The sequence below is a fragment of the Pleuronectes platessa genome, chromosome 3, assembly GCF_947347685.1.
Source record: "Pleuronectes platessa chromosome 3, fPlePla1.1, whole genome shotgun sequence".
Lineage (NCBI taxonomy): Eukaryota > Metazoa > Chordata > Actinopteri > Pleuronectiformes > Pleuronectidae > Pleuronectes > Pleuronectes platessa.
The window spans coordinates 28,991,670-29,007,021 of NC_070628.1; the positions used below are offsets into that span (position 1 = coordinate 28,991,670).

At 39.1% G+C, this 15,352-nt stretch overlaps 1 protein-coding gene across 1 annotated transcript; it reads left to right on the top strand.

Moving 5' to 3' along the window:
- The first annotated feature begins 4,177 nt into the window (after window positions 1–4,177).
- On the top strand, window positions 4,178–10,819 carry tmx2b (thioredoxin-related transmembrane protein 2b). Its single transcript, XM_053417760.1, has 8 exons — window positions 4,178–4,490; window positions 5,133–5,193; window positions 5,626–5,739; window positions 6,818–6,894; window positions 7,016–7,122; window positions 7,208–7,273; window positions 7,395–7,524; window positions 8,961–10,819. The coding sequence occupies exons 1-8, from the start codon at window positions 4,302–4,304 to the stop codon at window positions 9,138–9,140; spliced, it is 924 nt and encodes a 307-aa protein (XP_053273735.1). The 5' UTR covers window positions 4,178–4,301; the 3' UTR covers window positions 9,141–10,819.
- The last annotated feature ends 4,533 nt before the right edge of the window (window positions 10,820–15,352 follow it).

The following is a 15,352-nucleotide window of genomic DNA, read 5'->3' on the forward strand; positions in this document are numbered from 1 at the left end:
CATGGTGGGGGGGGGGGGGGGGGGGGGGGGGTACCGTGGTGGATGCAGGTTTAAAATCCAACATAGCAACTGAGAAATACCTCAAATAGAGTTAATAACATGAAAGGATACCCAGTTGTATAGTCTGCTTAATCCAACATACACTTGTTTTACGTGTGATATTTCTGTCATTTGTCCGTCCTGGGAGAGGGATCCCTCACATGTTGCTCACTATGAAGTTTCTACGTTTTTTTTTTTCCTGTTAAAAGGGTTTGATTGATACATTTGATAAAGTGATGGAATTTTGTATAAAATAGAGACTATTGTTTACTGAAGGGATGTGAGTTTGATAAAACATGTCTTGCTGTATAATTTCTAGATTGTATGTAATTTTGCGTATTCTTTTCTGTATGATTATTCAGTTTTACGTACCTTCTACTTCGTTACACCAGTTCAGGACTTTTATTTCGTAAAGAAAGTCGTGAAACTTCCTGTATGTTTCCCACAGACTTGAGTTTCACACCAGACACACGGAGGCCGGGGCTGAGTGAGCGGCTCTGATTGGTTAAAAAAAACAACTAATAACTGAACTGGAGTCAGTTCCTCTGTCCAACCACAGGTCTGCTACAGCTGATACTTACAACACAAACCAATCCCAGACCAGCTGCTCAGCCGGAAGTAGTAGTGCAATGGCAATGACACACATTATGATAAATAAATAAATAAATAAACCAATGGCCCAATTATATGAAAGAATGAATGTACAAATAAGCAAGCTCGCTTTATTTTATGTTAATAACATTAGCAAAGGTGAATTTATTTCAGAGAATATTGTCAAAATAAAAGAAGTGTAAAAAGAAAAATGTAGAGAGACCATTTTCATCTGATCTCCTCCCACTCCTCTTCCTCTTCCTGTTGTGTGCTGCTGCCATGCTTTTCCTGGTCACGTTGGAGGGAGTGATGATGGAAGTCTGCCGGGGCCCACCTGACACAACTGCATGTGGTGTAGCATCAGAAAATCAATTTGTCCTGGATGCAGCCAACTTTCTCTTTAGACAATGGAACAACGCTACTGCACCATGCCGCTAATCATTTCACGAATATGACGAGCCTGTTTAATAGAGGGATGTGATGTATCTTGAACATGACAGAATTTGCAAATGGTCACATTAAACAATTTCATATATTTCATTTGTTTTTTTTAACAAGTGAAAGTCGAAATGAGGTCACTGTTGTATGACTGAATGTGAGGATGACATCATAGCTTGGTTTCATCTGGAGGAGCAATAGTTCCATGGAGCCTCTCACTGATTATGTCACTGTTTTGATTATGATGTGAGGTGTACATACCTTTTTCGGAGCTTAATAATTTATTAGGATAAATGGTAATAACGTCATGTTTCACTAACAAAATGTTCATCTTGAAACAAAAATGTGAAACAGTATTGTACCATTTATTGCTGTATGAACAAATTCCAGAATAATGGGGTAAAAAACATATTTGTATCCAAACCAAGGACAATATGAACCCTGCCCACTCCATGGTAGCAGATGGGACATGGACTAGTGCTTGTTAGATAGATGTTACCCGAAGATGGTTTCTGTCATTTAAGGTGTTTCTTATTACAGTGTGTGTTCAATGTTTATTTTTCTGGTAAGTTTGGTATGAGGCTATAAAATTGGGCTGAGACTTCACGATTACAGCTGAGACTGAATCATGATTGGTCGAGCGTTTGTATGTGAGGGACCTAGTTACCACGGTTCCTCTGCACAATCACTACTGCACAGGCTACAAATAACATCAACAATACAGGATGGCAGCACCAGTATCCAGAACATTGTGGCTTTATGTTCGTCCTTTGAGAGATTGAGGCGCGGCATCTGTCTTTATTTACAGCTATTGATCATCTTAAAATACAGTCATGATCAGTTTTAAATTGTCATTGATTATCTTTAAACACAGTTATTGATTATCAGTTATATACAGTTATTGTTCCAAACTTATGTTCTTAATCCACCAACATAGGTGATCAATCAATCAATCAAATTTTATTTGTATAGCCCATATTCACAAATACAATTCGTCTCATAGGGCTTTAACATCATCATAAATCCAAAATCAACACAATATTGCGATGAATCCCACAGGGCCCCTCAGAATGTCTCCTACATGCTTGTGCTGCATTCAAGCAAGAGGGCAAACTGGGACATTCCCCATATATAGCCATCCACACGTCATGATAGAGGTTTCCACATGGTTATGATACATTGCTTGGAGTCACTGTTGTTCTCATTGTTTTTAAAGGCACCACCTGTGTCGAGAGGAAGATGTGGCTCCTGATGTTAGAATTTACACTTTGACTTATTCGTCATTTTAACTCATAAAAAAAAACTTGACCTTTCTAAATTTTGAATTACCACAAGTATTTGAATGTAACATTTGTTTTAATTTACATTTCATCTACTTTTTCTTGAGGTTACATGGTTTGGGTTCAAATAAGTAATATGTATTAAAATACAGAACAATGGGGACAGCAAAAGGGAAACTTATCCAGTCAGTGTAGTATTATGAGTTTTGAAACAACTGCTGCTATTGTTCTTATTGTGAAGACAGTCTCAAGCTTCAAACGTTTCTTCTGCGGGCTGACCCCATGCAGTCTATGGTGCTGACAGGCAGCTGTAATCCAGCCACTGTGCCAGGTGCCAAGGCAAGTCTTCCATTGATTTGTGGTGTCCGGTACTGGCCAGCTGGACAATGCTTTGGGACATACAGTACACTCACAAAGCACTTTAATGGGAAAGACCTGCAATTAGCCTGTTCTGAAGGATCGGAACTATTGCAGAGGCTGAAGATATGTCTTGGTTTCAAAAGTCCAGGCTGCCGGTGGTGATTTAATAGTAAGAGGAATGTTTTCTTGGTAATAATAATATAATTATTAGAAAATGCTCCATGTCTCAAACTGATTTTATGCATATGACAGTGAGTTAAGTGACCTCCCCAGTCATGACATGAAATAGTAGTTAAATGTGTGCGTTAATTAATCAACTGAACCTTCAATAATGCGATAGTAAGACCTGTATTTAACTACTTTAATTTACCTGGGTACCATGGTACTAATTTTGACTCACTTATCCTTTCTCTGAGTATTTAAATTATTTTCGATCATTTATCTCTATAATTCCACTACATTTCAGAGTAAATGTACTTTTTATTCAGTAATCTTTGTAACGGACTTTGGATAATTTTTTTTGTATTTAAGTATATAAGCTATATAAATAAAGTTAATGTTGAATTAGTTGCCAGATGTTGATTTTACACTATAGCTATAAGCAGTTCTTACAAACAGCAGTGACAGGGGTCATATTTCAGTTGTTAATGAATCATAAGCAGCTCCAACAAATGCCGATTTTTCTTACTCAAATATTAAACTTTTGTATTAATGTTCAAATGAACCAATATCCTCCTCTATTCATTTTCTGACAATCCCTCAGATTTATCTGGTGCCATTGTCTTTAAAACGAAAGAGTACAAACTCCGTCTGCAGCTGCTCTAACAGTGAAATATTACTTAGACACTGCACCATGAATTAGTCAGAAGACTCACCAGCAATACTTTTTATTTTAATACTACAGTTTTTCTATGTATGTTGTATTCTTATATTTCACGTATGTTATTTTCCTCAAGTAGGATTTTCCATAAACAAATTATTTTATATAATAAAAAGTGAATTGTCTCACATAGGTTGAGAAAAGGATCTGAATACTTTGTTCACCACAACATACAACATTGAACTTAAAATACTCAACATATGAAACAGGTCAAATAAAAAGTGTAGTATTGAGATTATATATATAGATTTGACAGTCTATAGATGACCCCCTGACCTTTCCGCCCCTTTGCACCAGGGTTTCTTCAGTTTATCTGAAGGCAGCAAATCGGCAAGCTGAACCACGTTATGAAGGGAGCTCCACAGGAAACTTGGCCTGTCACTTTCATATTAAAAGCATATATATTTATATGGAGTGATAAAACGACTCCGTGAATCAAAAAAATGCATCAAATGGAGGATGTTATTTTATACCGACCTAAAATGCATTTTAAATATACAAAACATCTATTTTGCAGCTATCTCGGCAATGCCATGTTATCATAGAGACGTTTATTTCTAAATAAACAGGAAGTTGTATATCCGTCCACCTTGAAGCACCAAGCTAGTTCACGTTGAGCTAGCTCTAGCCACATTTAGAACAGCGCATCTCACGGGTAATCTCCGTGTTTTCGGGGTTCACCGCCGTCTCAGAGTTTCTTCTTTCTTCAGAACATGGCTCTGCTAACGCCGCTGTTCGCCTTCCTGTATCACCTGCCGCTTGTGTACAAATGGCTGCTGAAGCCATATTATGTGGCTTCTCTCTTTATGTCTGTAGCCTTCCTAGCTGTCCGCAAGACCCCCGGCGTCTGCGACAATTTGGACACACAGCGAGAGGATGGCAACTCCTGCGACTTCGACTGGGTCCGTAGAAAAAGCTGGAACGTCTAATGTGCTGTTTGACAGATAGTGTGATGTGGCTGCTCAGCGGCTGGTCTGTGGCTGCTCAGCGGCTGGTCTGTGGCTGGATACAGCCGTGGATGAATTAACAGCCTGGATGCAAGGGCCAGGTGACATTAGCTGCTAGCTACGAGGAGAGGACCGCAGGCCGAACTACGCTAAAAAAAAATCGTAAATTCATACTGTTGTGCTTATTCGCAGCGATACACAGGTCGTAGCGCTTATTTTATATCTTGGCGTTATTACTTAAGCTTTTATTTTTCGTTCGGCACATATACACTCTGTAAATAGTGAATTATTTTGTAATGCATTGTTATCTGAATCACGCCATTTGATAGTTTAGGGGTTTATCCCGCCCCTGGTGACTGTATCGTTGACGTTTCTTACATCGGTTAGTTGTTGGATTAATGTCAAAGGATCCTCAATTGAATATGGATGGACTTTAAAAAATGCTGACAGAAGTCATTGAGTCTCAGACGATGAGACACAATGACTTACATACATCGACAAGCAACAATTTTTAAAATCACTGAATTATGGTATTAGTTTGTTATGACTTGTCAACATGGCAGATGACAGTAAGATGTGTGTCATGTGTGTTCTCAGAGAGAAGTGGAGATTCTCATGTTTCTCAGTGCCATCATCATGATGAAGAACAGACGAGCGAGTGAGTAAATGTTTTTTTTTAAGATTTAGTGCTGTATTCATTTCCCCTGAGCAGCAGCATGAAGATCTGTCATGATTATGGTAGTAAGTAAGTAAGTGTGGCCAATGAACTGTCCAAACATGGTTTTTAACAGTCCAATGTCATTATTTGCCTGATAATTTGTCACTAAAATAAGCTTTGACTTTTTATTGAACGATTGTAAAATGTCACTACTACTTATTTCACTGTCACTTTGCTTATAGGTTCACATTAGGACTCTGTGTAAAATATCGGCATCATCCTTCCTATACCACCATACTGTTTGAATTTTAGAAACGGCACTGGTCAGGATTTTAAAAACCAGATCAGCATAAAGATCAGCTGCTTATTGAAACAGGTTCTGTGGAGTTCGAACAAACACATGAGACGTTTCTCTCTGTTGCTTCCTGTTAGTAACTGTGGAGCAGCATCTGGGAAATATCATCCTGTTCAGCAAAGTGGCCAATGTCATCCTGTTCTTCAGACTGGACATCAGGATGGGATTGCTCTACCTGACACTCTGCATAGGTGAGTCCAACCACTATTATACATTTACATCTGCTGATATCTTTTCTCCTTCCTGTCCTGTAAATTCAGGTGTCAGAAACCAGGGTCTTGTTGGTTAGATGTGAATAATGTGTTTGTATCTAAAGCTTGATGTATGCTGTTCCCATGAGCAATATAGTTGATCGTCGAGTAACAGTGTTGCACTGGGCGACATGTTCCCTCATTACCATGGACATGCAAAACTGTTGTTAATTTTCATACCCACCATCCTGCTGTCCCAAAGACTCCACACGTAAATTCATCAGGTGCTGAAAATAGTCAAAACAAATGTACTGTGTCTTCCTGGTTGTTGATAAAAGCTACATTGAGCTGCTGCTCCTTAAATATTAAACAGTTTATTTTAATGAGAGGTCTATATAGATAGATCAACCAGTCAATCAAATTTTGTTTGTATAGCCCGTATTCACAAATCACAATTTTTATCCTAGGGCTTTAACATGGTGTGACATCCTCTGTCCTTAACCCTCAACAAGAGTAAGGAAAAACTACAAAAAAACATTTTAACAGGGTAAAAATACGTAGAAACCTCAGAGAGAGCCACATGTGAGGGATCCCTCTCCCAGGACGGACAGATGTGCAATAGACGTCAAGTGTAGAGGACAACTTGGGTTGTTATGACTGTTACAAAGAAAAGTAACACACAGGAAAAGTAGAATAGAACATGAGATTAGCTCCCGGTTCACAAACAACCCATTCACATTGCTAAGAAAGGTGAAGTTAAATTACACTGTCGATCTCAGTTACATGTATTCCTGTGGCCAAAGAGGGCCACAAACTCAAGGTACAAGGTGACCTCTACTTATCGCTTGCTCAGTTTTGACAATGCAATGTACAAGCAGCACAGAGAAGCAGCACATCCTCACATTGAGGGTTTGGAACAAGATTGTGTGACAATTTTTTTTATAAATTACTTAAATAATTGTCCTATTTTCTGTGTGATGACACATAAACTAATGGGCTTATTATTGTTGCACCAATTCTACTAATAACATATATGAAGTCTTAATTCTATTCTCTTCTTGTCCCTTTTGTGTTTCAGTATTTCTGATGACTTGTAAGCCGCCTCTGTACATGGGACCAGAGTACATCAAATACTTCAGCGACAAAACCATTGATGTGAGTAGAAACAGGAGAATTGGTCAGGACAGTTTGACCTCTGACCAAGAGCAAAGATCCTGCTGTATAATTTATTTTTAATCCTAAATCAACGTTTATGTATGCGTGTGTGTGTGTCCAGGATGAATTGGACAGAGACACTCGTGTGACCTGGATTGTTGAGTTTTTTGCCAACTGGTCTCCAGAGTGCCAGTCCTTTGCTTCCGTCTATGCTGATCTTTCTCTCAAGTAAGACTCCATTCATCTTTTCAGTAAAAGCATGAAGTTCACTGAGTGACATGCATACGGTCAACTTCAGTTTCTTGTGTTTTAGGTATAACTGCACTGGCCTCAAATTTGGCAAAGTGGACATTGGGCGATATGGAGAGATCTCAAAGAAGTAAGATATTTTATCTTTTAGTTTTTATCCTCTTATAGAATGAAGGGATTTTATTTTGTCAAAGAGAACTGACCAGATATCGAAACATGTTGTTTAGCCTGGATTTACTTATGTTCTGCAGGTACAAGGTGTCAACATCTCCACTGTCCAAGCAGCTTCCCTCTCTGGTTTTGTTCCAGGGAGGGAAGGAGGTGATGCGACGCCCCCAGTTGGACAAGAAGGGGAGAGCTGTATCCTGGAGCTTTACTGAGGTCAGATTGGACAGTATACTTAAGATCTGTGACTGTTTATCAGAAAATACAGGGCCAATGTTGTAGGGCTGCATGATATTAGGAAAACATGCGAAATACGATAACATCATCAAGTATCGCGATGACAATATGACTTGCGATAAATAAACAAATGCTTAAGTATATGGTGTTATGCTTTGGGTTCGCTGCTTACATAGACTCCACACAGTAAGTAGCCTATGCATACGCTGAAAAATATCAAATGCATTATTTCCATTACAACAATACAGTTTTATTGAAAAAATTCCACCTGGCTATTGGCCTGCGGGCGTGCATGCGTGCGTGTGTTCCCAGATAGCGCACCGGTCCGGGGGCTCCGCCCTCGCTCAGAGAGACACAGTGAGATCAGAGCACGTTCACGTAAAGCAGCCGCTCAGTGACTGACTGCTTCTTAACTATGGAAACAGTGAAAACACACTGTTTCTCTGGTCTCAGCTGCTCAGAGATCAGTTCCTCAGCTTCTTGATCAAAGCAGAAGCTGCATTTGGTTTCTACCAAGCTTCAGTATCTGTGTTCGCCTCCAGTCTGACCTGCTCTCGCTTTTTGTTTTAATATTTCGCCAACTAAAATATATATTTTTTACCAATTAGGCTGCAGCTATATGTTTTTATTTATTTAAAAATAGGGTACTTCTTATTTCATACATTTTCCACAAATATGGGGAGGTCTCAAATAGCCCTACAAAGTTCTGTGTTTAATTTATTTCAAAGTAGGCCGACACTTGAAAGCAGAGAAGTAGTAGGCTTACCTTTTATTGGTAACCTAAATGTTACGGTTCATTGTTTCTGAAATAAGAGACCTGACTGCTATGTTCACAGCAAACTTGAAAAAAAGAAAATATTAAGCCATGGTTTAACTGCACCTCCTTGTTTACCTGAAATGTGCACTTTATAATTTTATTTTGTACCGCCCTGTTTGGCAATGTTGTTTTCCGTTAAAATAAAACATTTGCATAAAGCAAGCCAATCCACTTTTCCATGTTGATAAGAGCATTAAAACGAAAAAAAATAATATGGAAAAAAAATAAATGAAGGGACATTTAGAATAGATACAAATTTGCGAATAATTTTGAGTTAACTGACATAAATGCGATTAATCACGATTAAATATTTTAATCGTTTGGCAGCACTTGTTACAATTTCTTTCTTTAACTAATACTGAGGTAGCTGTCAGTGTAGTTAGCGTGTCTGTTTTTTTAAATTTGTATGAATGTGGGTGAATGTCTCCTGTGCTGTAAAGTGCTTTGAGTGGTTGATAAGACTAATCAAAAGCCTATATAAATACAGTCCATTAACCATGATTACTTTTATAATCCTGTTTTGCCCATCTATACTATGGCTAAAAGAATATCTACACTTGCCAAACTACTCAAGAACGCATCTGTCTCTGCCCACTAGGAGAACATCATCCGAGAGTTCAACCTGAATGAGCTCTACCAGAAATCCAAGAAACTCAGCAAGACAAAAGAGGACAAGCTGAGCCAATACAAGTTCCCACCAGTCCCTGAAGAGGAGGAACCAGAAATACAAGGAGCTGAGGACCACAAGGACGAGACTGAATCCAAAAAGGACAAATAAGACATAGCTCAGCTGTTGGAAATAGCGAGTCCAGATCAGCTCCTCTTCGCGTCTCCTCTTCTGTGTTCAGTGTGGATGACTGACTGGGATGGAGGTTTATTGAGAATTAAAATGATCACAGTACTTATGCCTATATTCAGCTCCATTTAACACTAAACCTCCTTCAAACCCTGTGATTCACCATATGTGCAGCTACAGTAATCCTGGCCTGTTTTCCCCGATTTAGAACTGAAACAGTGTACACTTAAGATGAGAAGCCAACTGAGATCGAGTAAACCATCGTTAGAATAGGGCTGTGATGCTGTGAAGTGCTTTAATAACCCATTTGCATCTCGTTGTTAAAGTGTGCTCAGCACATTTTTGGTGGTTAAAGCTGTGAAGCCCATGTGTCTGCTCATTAGCACAGTCAGCTGATTTCCTACTAATTGACAACGAGGTAGCAGTGAATGTGATGCTACTTTGTTTGTTCTTGATTTCGATTTTTTTTTATGCAACTAATTTAATTCAGAGTAGATATGCTTTTAAAAAAAATCCTTTTATGACTTACTTTATATTTATGTTAACCATGTGATAACCTCTGGCACACAAAGTAGGCTGTGTATGACTTAGAATTCCTTTGCAGTGTTTAAACATTCCCATTCCCTGTGGTTTGAAATGAGACACAATAACATCAACACATCTGCATGAGTCAGGTTGTGTTACTCATGTTTACTAAGATTGGACCCAGTGTCCATTCATCTCCACAGGCTTCCCCGTCACATGTCATGTTGCTGCCTCTATTCTGCAAGTGAGAAAATGTCTCACACATTAACCATCAATGCATGGCAGGCATATCGGCAACATGACATGTCATCTGAGCTGAAGGCAGTCATGTTGTATTGTGTTTGAGATGCAAAATACACTGAATAATAATAATATTTTTAATATAATTTTTAATTCATTATCATTTGTAGACCATGTCACAAAGTCGGAGTTACAAGAGCTTAATGCAAGGCAGCAACTTCAAATGAATATATTATCGTTGATGTTAATGACGAGGTACAGAGTGTAGAAGTGAGCAGAGCTTATGGTTCAGCATCAACTTGCAAGCACATCTCCAGGTCTGAACAAGGCCTGTGTGTTTTTCCAAAGTCTTACTTTCATTTTAAAGTCATGTTGACCAATCAAAACAATGCATTTTGATTGGCTGATTACTGGACACATCTGTGGTTCTCTAGATACGATTTGTACCATGTGAGAGCATGTTGGCAGCTTAATACAGATGTTCTTTTTTATAGTGAGACACCATCACATTCCAGGATTGTCAGAGACACTTGGCATCCACTTAGGTTTTTATGAAATATCCTTTACTCTATGATTAACCAGAAATGCTGGTGAGTTTCTTCTGGTCTCTTTGAACCAGATGGAGGTTTTGTTACCACCATATTCCTATGAAGTATTTAGAGCTTTTGATGCACTATTTAGATTTGATTTTAGCTTACACTGATGGTTTATCCCTGTCCTTATTTTGGTATTCACACATATTGACCTTTTTATCATGTTACATTTCATTTGGGCTTCATTCCAAGACTTGTATGTGTATTTGCTCCTTTACCTGGTGGAGAAAACTGCTGGAACTCCTCACAAGTCTGAATTGTTTAGTTGTCCTTGCTATTAAAAATGTGCACATGGAGATTTTATATGCTGCATTCATTATTCACATGAATAAGAGTTGGGCTTTTCTGCTGAACTGTCCCATGTCCACATCATACTGAGCTGCCAGGAAATATAAAGTTGTGTACAGTCACAGGATAAAGAAAAAAACAATAGAAACACCTAATAACAATGCACTTAAACAGCAGGTAAAAGCCACTATAGCTAGCTTGTTTATGTCAGTCACAACATCTCAGCTTTTTTCTATATCAACAAATAATTAAACCAAGAAACATGAACACTTGTGTGATAAGAACTACCTAAAATGACAGGAACCATCTTTGAAACACTTTTTTTTAAAATGTGGACTTAAAATGTGGACAGTTATTGTTTGGACCATGTCCTAGTGGCCTTTTTTTAAAAGAATTATACTGCAGCAAACCACCAGGGGGAGATCCAGATGATTTGGCTTCACTTTTGAGAAAATGTCATGATGCCAAAACAAAGCACATAGAAACCCTATGTAGAGCTGAAGGCTTCTGCAATCTGGTGATAATTCCCTGTGACCATACCACTACATGTAATAGTAATAACTATTTGTATAGCACTTTTCAATAAAAAAATGTGTTTTCAACCCTAACTGTGTAAGCCAGAGGATCTCAGGCAGTGTCCTTGCTCACAGGAGGGTAAAAGATCAGAAATGTCTCCAAGGGACAGACCATGCCTGGTTTGAAAAGTAATTGAAAAAACAATCCTAAACCGAACAGGTAGCCAGTGAAGCGATGCTATAACCGGGACGATGTGATCACATCCTGGAACAGGTTCAAAGCTGTGCTGCAGCATTCTCGACTAACTGTAATCGGTGGATAGTTTTTTTATTCAGGTCAGTGTAAAGTGCATTACAGTAGTTGAAGCCAGAGAAAATATAAAAGCGTGGATTAATTTCTCCATCTGATACTGAAATAAAAGACCTGATCTTAGCAATATTTCGTAACTGATACTAACATGGTTGAACGACATTCTTGGTGTCTCTCTATTTCTGCAGTTTTGCAATGTTTGATTGAGACTAAAGGCAATGTAGGGCCAGGGCCGGGTCTAGACAGGCATGTATGAGGGGGCAGCCACAAATCTTGAGGGGGCATTGTGCCTAACCCTAACCCTATTTAGTTTGAGGGGGCACAACATTTATTTGAGGGGGCCAGGCCCCCTCTTGCCCCTGCCTAGACCCGGCCCTGTGTAGAGCTCTGTATCACCTGTGTAGCAGTGAATGTGGATCTTATGTTTGCAGGTTAAACCACAGAAGGCAAACATGTATAGAGAATAAAATTAGGCCAAGGATTGAGCCCTGGTGGACACCATACCGAGGAGAGGCGGTGGACTAGTGGCAGAAACTTGGACTATGGGCAGAAAGGTCTCTGGTTCGACTCCACGGAGAAACAACAAAAAGACGAACCTGGATTGATCTGTCCAAAAATCCAAGAGGATTCTCCCTACCCTGTCTAGTGCCCCTGAGCAAGGCACCTTACTCCCCCAACATCTGCTCCCCGGGTGCCGTACATGGTCGCTCACTGCTCTGTGTGTCCTGCACCAGATGGATCAAAAGCAGAGGTTAAATTTCCCTACCTGCATGAGTGTGCCTGTGCATGTCTGTGTTTGGGACAAATAAATGCATCTTAATCATACAGTAAGCTTGAGGGGGATGAAGTAGAGCCAGAGATTGATACGGAAAAGGTTCTTTCTGGTAAGCAGGACCTGAACCAGTCTAGGGCCACACCGGTGATTCCTACCCACCTTTCCAGTCTGTCAATTAAAACATGGTGATCCACTGCATCAAATGTTGCACTGAGATCTAAAAGAAAATTCTCAGCACATAGAAATGAAACACTGGAGCATTGAAGCGTGTTTGATTTGAGTAGAGGAGTCCTTTAAATACTTGATTAACAAATAAACAAAAGTAGCTAAATAAAGAACAAGCTGTGTTCCACCTCTTTGTTTAAGGTTTATTATCAATCCCCCGAGCCCCGCCAGCACATACATACATCCACAAACACACTCACACACACTTATTAACTGTACAATCCACATATTTGGCATTTCTTTCACTTGTATTTCAGTTTCCCTGCTATGTCTTAGAAACTGTGCCGGATGTGTGCTATCTAACATACACCTCTAGCCCCCTGTCCTCATCCACCAGGCATTCCGCTCAGACAAAGAGCTGTCCTCCAACTGGACACAAGTTACAGTAGAATGAAGAACCAAGCTGAATCAAAAAACACATTTCCTGTAAATATCCCTCTCTCTGACGCTGGAGTGTGCTTTATTTATTTGATATAACTGGTCATATTCTGTCCAATACTAAGTATTGTGTTGCTCCTTGTTTGTATTTCAATCTGGACAAGGACAACATGGCCATAGATAGACTTAAAGACGGATGACAGTTACATTATTGTGATGACATAGTTACATAAAGGTTGCTGGTTCAGGGGCCATTAATTAATCTTATGCAAATGCTCAGCAAATAAGAAGGCTGGTGTAATTCATTTCAAAATTCAGATTTAGGTTGTGCTGTAAACTTAATGTTGATCTAAATCTCAGTTTAAAGGGTGAAACGCACTGCTAGAGCTGACACCCATCCAGCTGTCAGCTACAACCACAGCTGGAAGTGGGCGAGGGAAAGTGAGCAAGCAAACAAAGGATAGTAAACATTTAGCGGGGGACAGGAAGAAGCCTTACCACACTGTTTCACAAATGTCGACCACTTCATCAAACTTAAGCCATCATATTCCATCACTGGAGACATGTTCTCTTACTAGAGGCCTCGTCTGTTAATGTTTAGAGTTAAGATCCTATCCCATGGCATATTTACATCTGATTTAAACCTTTTTTAGCCCAACTTAGTTTGTGTAATCTTCTTTAAGTGTATCTCGAACACCTTCACTGACAAATTAGGTTTAAGTTTAAAATGTTAGGAGCCCAGAGGAAAATTCACACACCCTGTTCACACTTTAAATATGACAGCATTAATAAGGCCACTATTTCAATACTGCACAGGATAAATCGACAGCCAAGAAATGCTAAAACATGGACATTCAATTATAGAAAGTCAATTCTGTTTCAGAAGAATACACTTTGTTGTCCAGATAGAGGGTTTCTGATATAAGTCCTTTCTCTATTTGATCATTTTGAGTGTAAGTGAATTCATGCAGACAAGTTTGGGGAAATCTAAGTCCTCAGACGATGGACTTAGTCAATAAGTTCCATCCGTCCTGTCTTAGTTGAAAGAGGAAACAACTAATATATTCAAAAGGTGGAACAAGGAGATGTCATGGGCGGTTATGGCTCCGTTATGTCCACGGTCTGTAAAACAGGCGGCACACACATACACAAGAAAGTAATAAAGTGCATTTTTAATGCCGCCCTCAAATGGTGTCGTGTTTACCACATTTAAGAGAACAGCCCATTTGACGGCCACCCTCTTCTTAAACAGAAATTTAGAAAGAGTTAACGCTCTTAATTATTGTCATTTTTTTTTTGTAATTCTATAATATGTCTAAGCAAAGTCTGGATATTCCAACAGTTGTACGTCTTTGTATTTCTGGCATATAGTTACTTGCTAGCTTGCTGAATTGTTAGCCACTGTGGCTTCTAGATGCTGCCAGTTAATATAAATGATATTAGAAGTGACCATGCTGCTGTTGCCTAGCAACAGTGTTTAGACAAATGAACCACTAGATCACTAAACACTCCATGTACACTAACTGGTCCATTTGAAGGCAGCATACACCGAGTGAGCAAAGAAGGTGGTAAATATTTTGGCAGGCATCAATTATGGTCATATTTTGATCGTCATTTACTGTGGATGGATAAAGGCCCAACACCACTACCCTGTTCAAATTCATGCACTGTGCCATGGGTAAGTCTATACTTTGTACAGTCTACCTCATATGTGTATATGTGTTAAAATAAGTATCTGATTTGAGACAAAGCAAGTGACTTTGGCTTTCATGACTTATTTAAGTTTTGAAATAGTAACATTGATTTTTGTAATGACTTTTACTCATTCAATTTATTTAATTAACTTCCTTCTGCAAGTTTGTCTTCATGCATGAGCTCAGCCAGACTGACCACTGATCTGTTCTGAGCTGGATATGTAAATAAGTCCCTTCCCATCAGGTTGTTCAGCTTGACAGTCAGGTCAATGAAGAGTCCTACTTGTTCCAGAGAATCATAAAGGAAACTTGCAGCAGAAAGTTTATGATTCCATCTCCTCCTCTGAGCTCTGCAGGGAGATCCTTCCACCTTGTGGATTGGTTTTGCTCTGATGTAATTGTAAACTGTCAAATTGTGAGACCTTATACAGACAGGTGGCGTTTTTCGGTCCTTTCCAATCAAAAAAATGAACCGATGTTGAATCAAGAGAATTGGGAGGAACGTGAGCTAAACTTCAAGTATCTGTCAGAGTGATATTTAATCTCCAGTCGGAAACCTTTTCTCCATGTTTTAACATTTAATTCTTGAAATCTCATATGTTTCATCAGTAGCCTTAATATTCAGTGAAAGAACAGAGATAATAATCATAC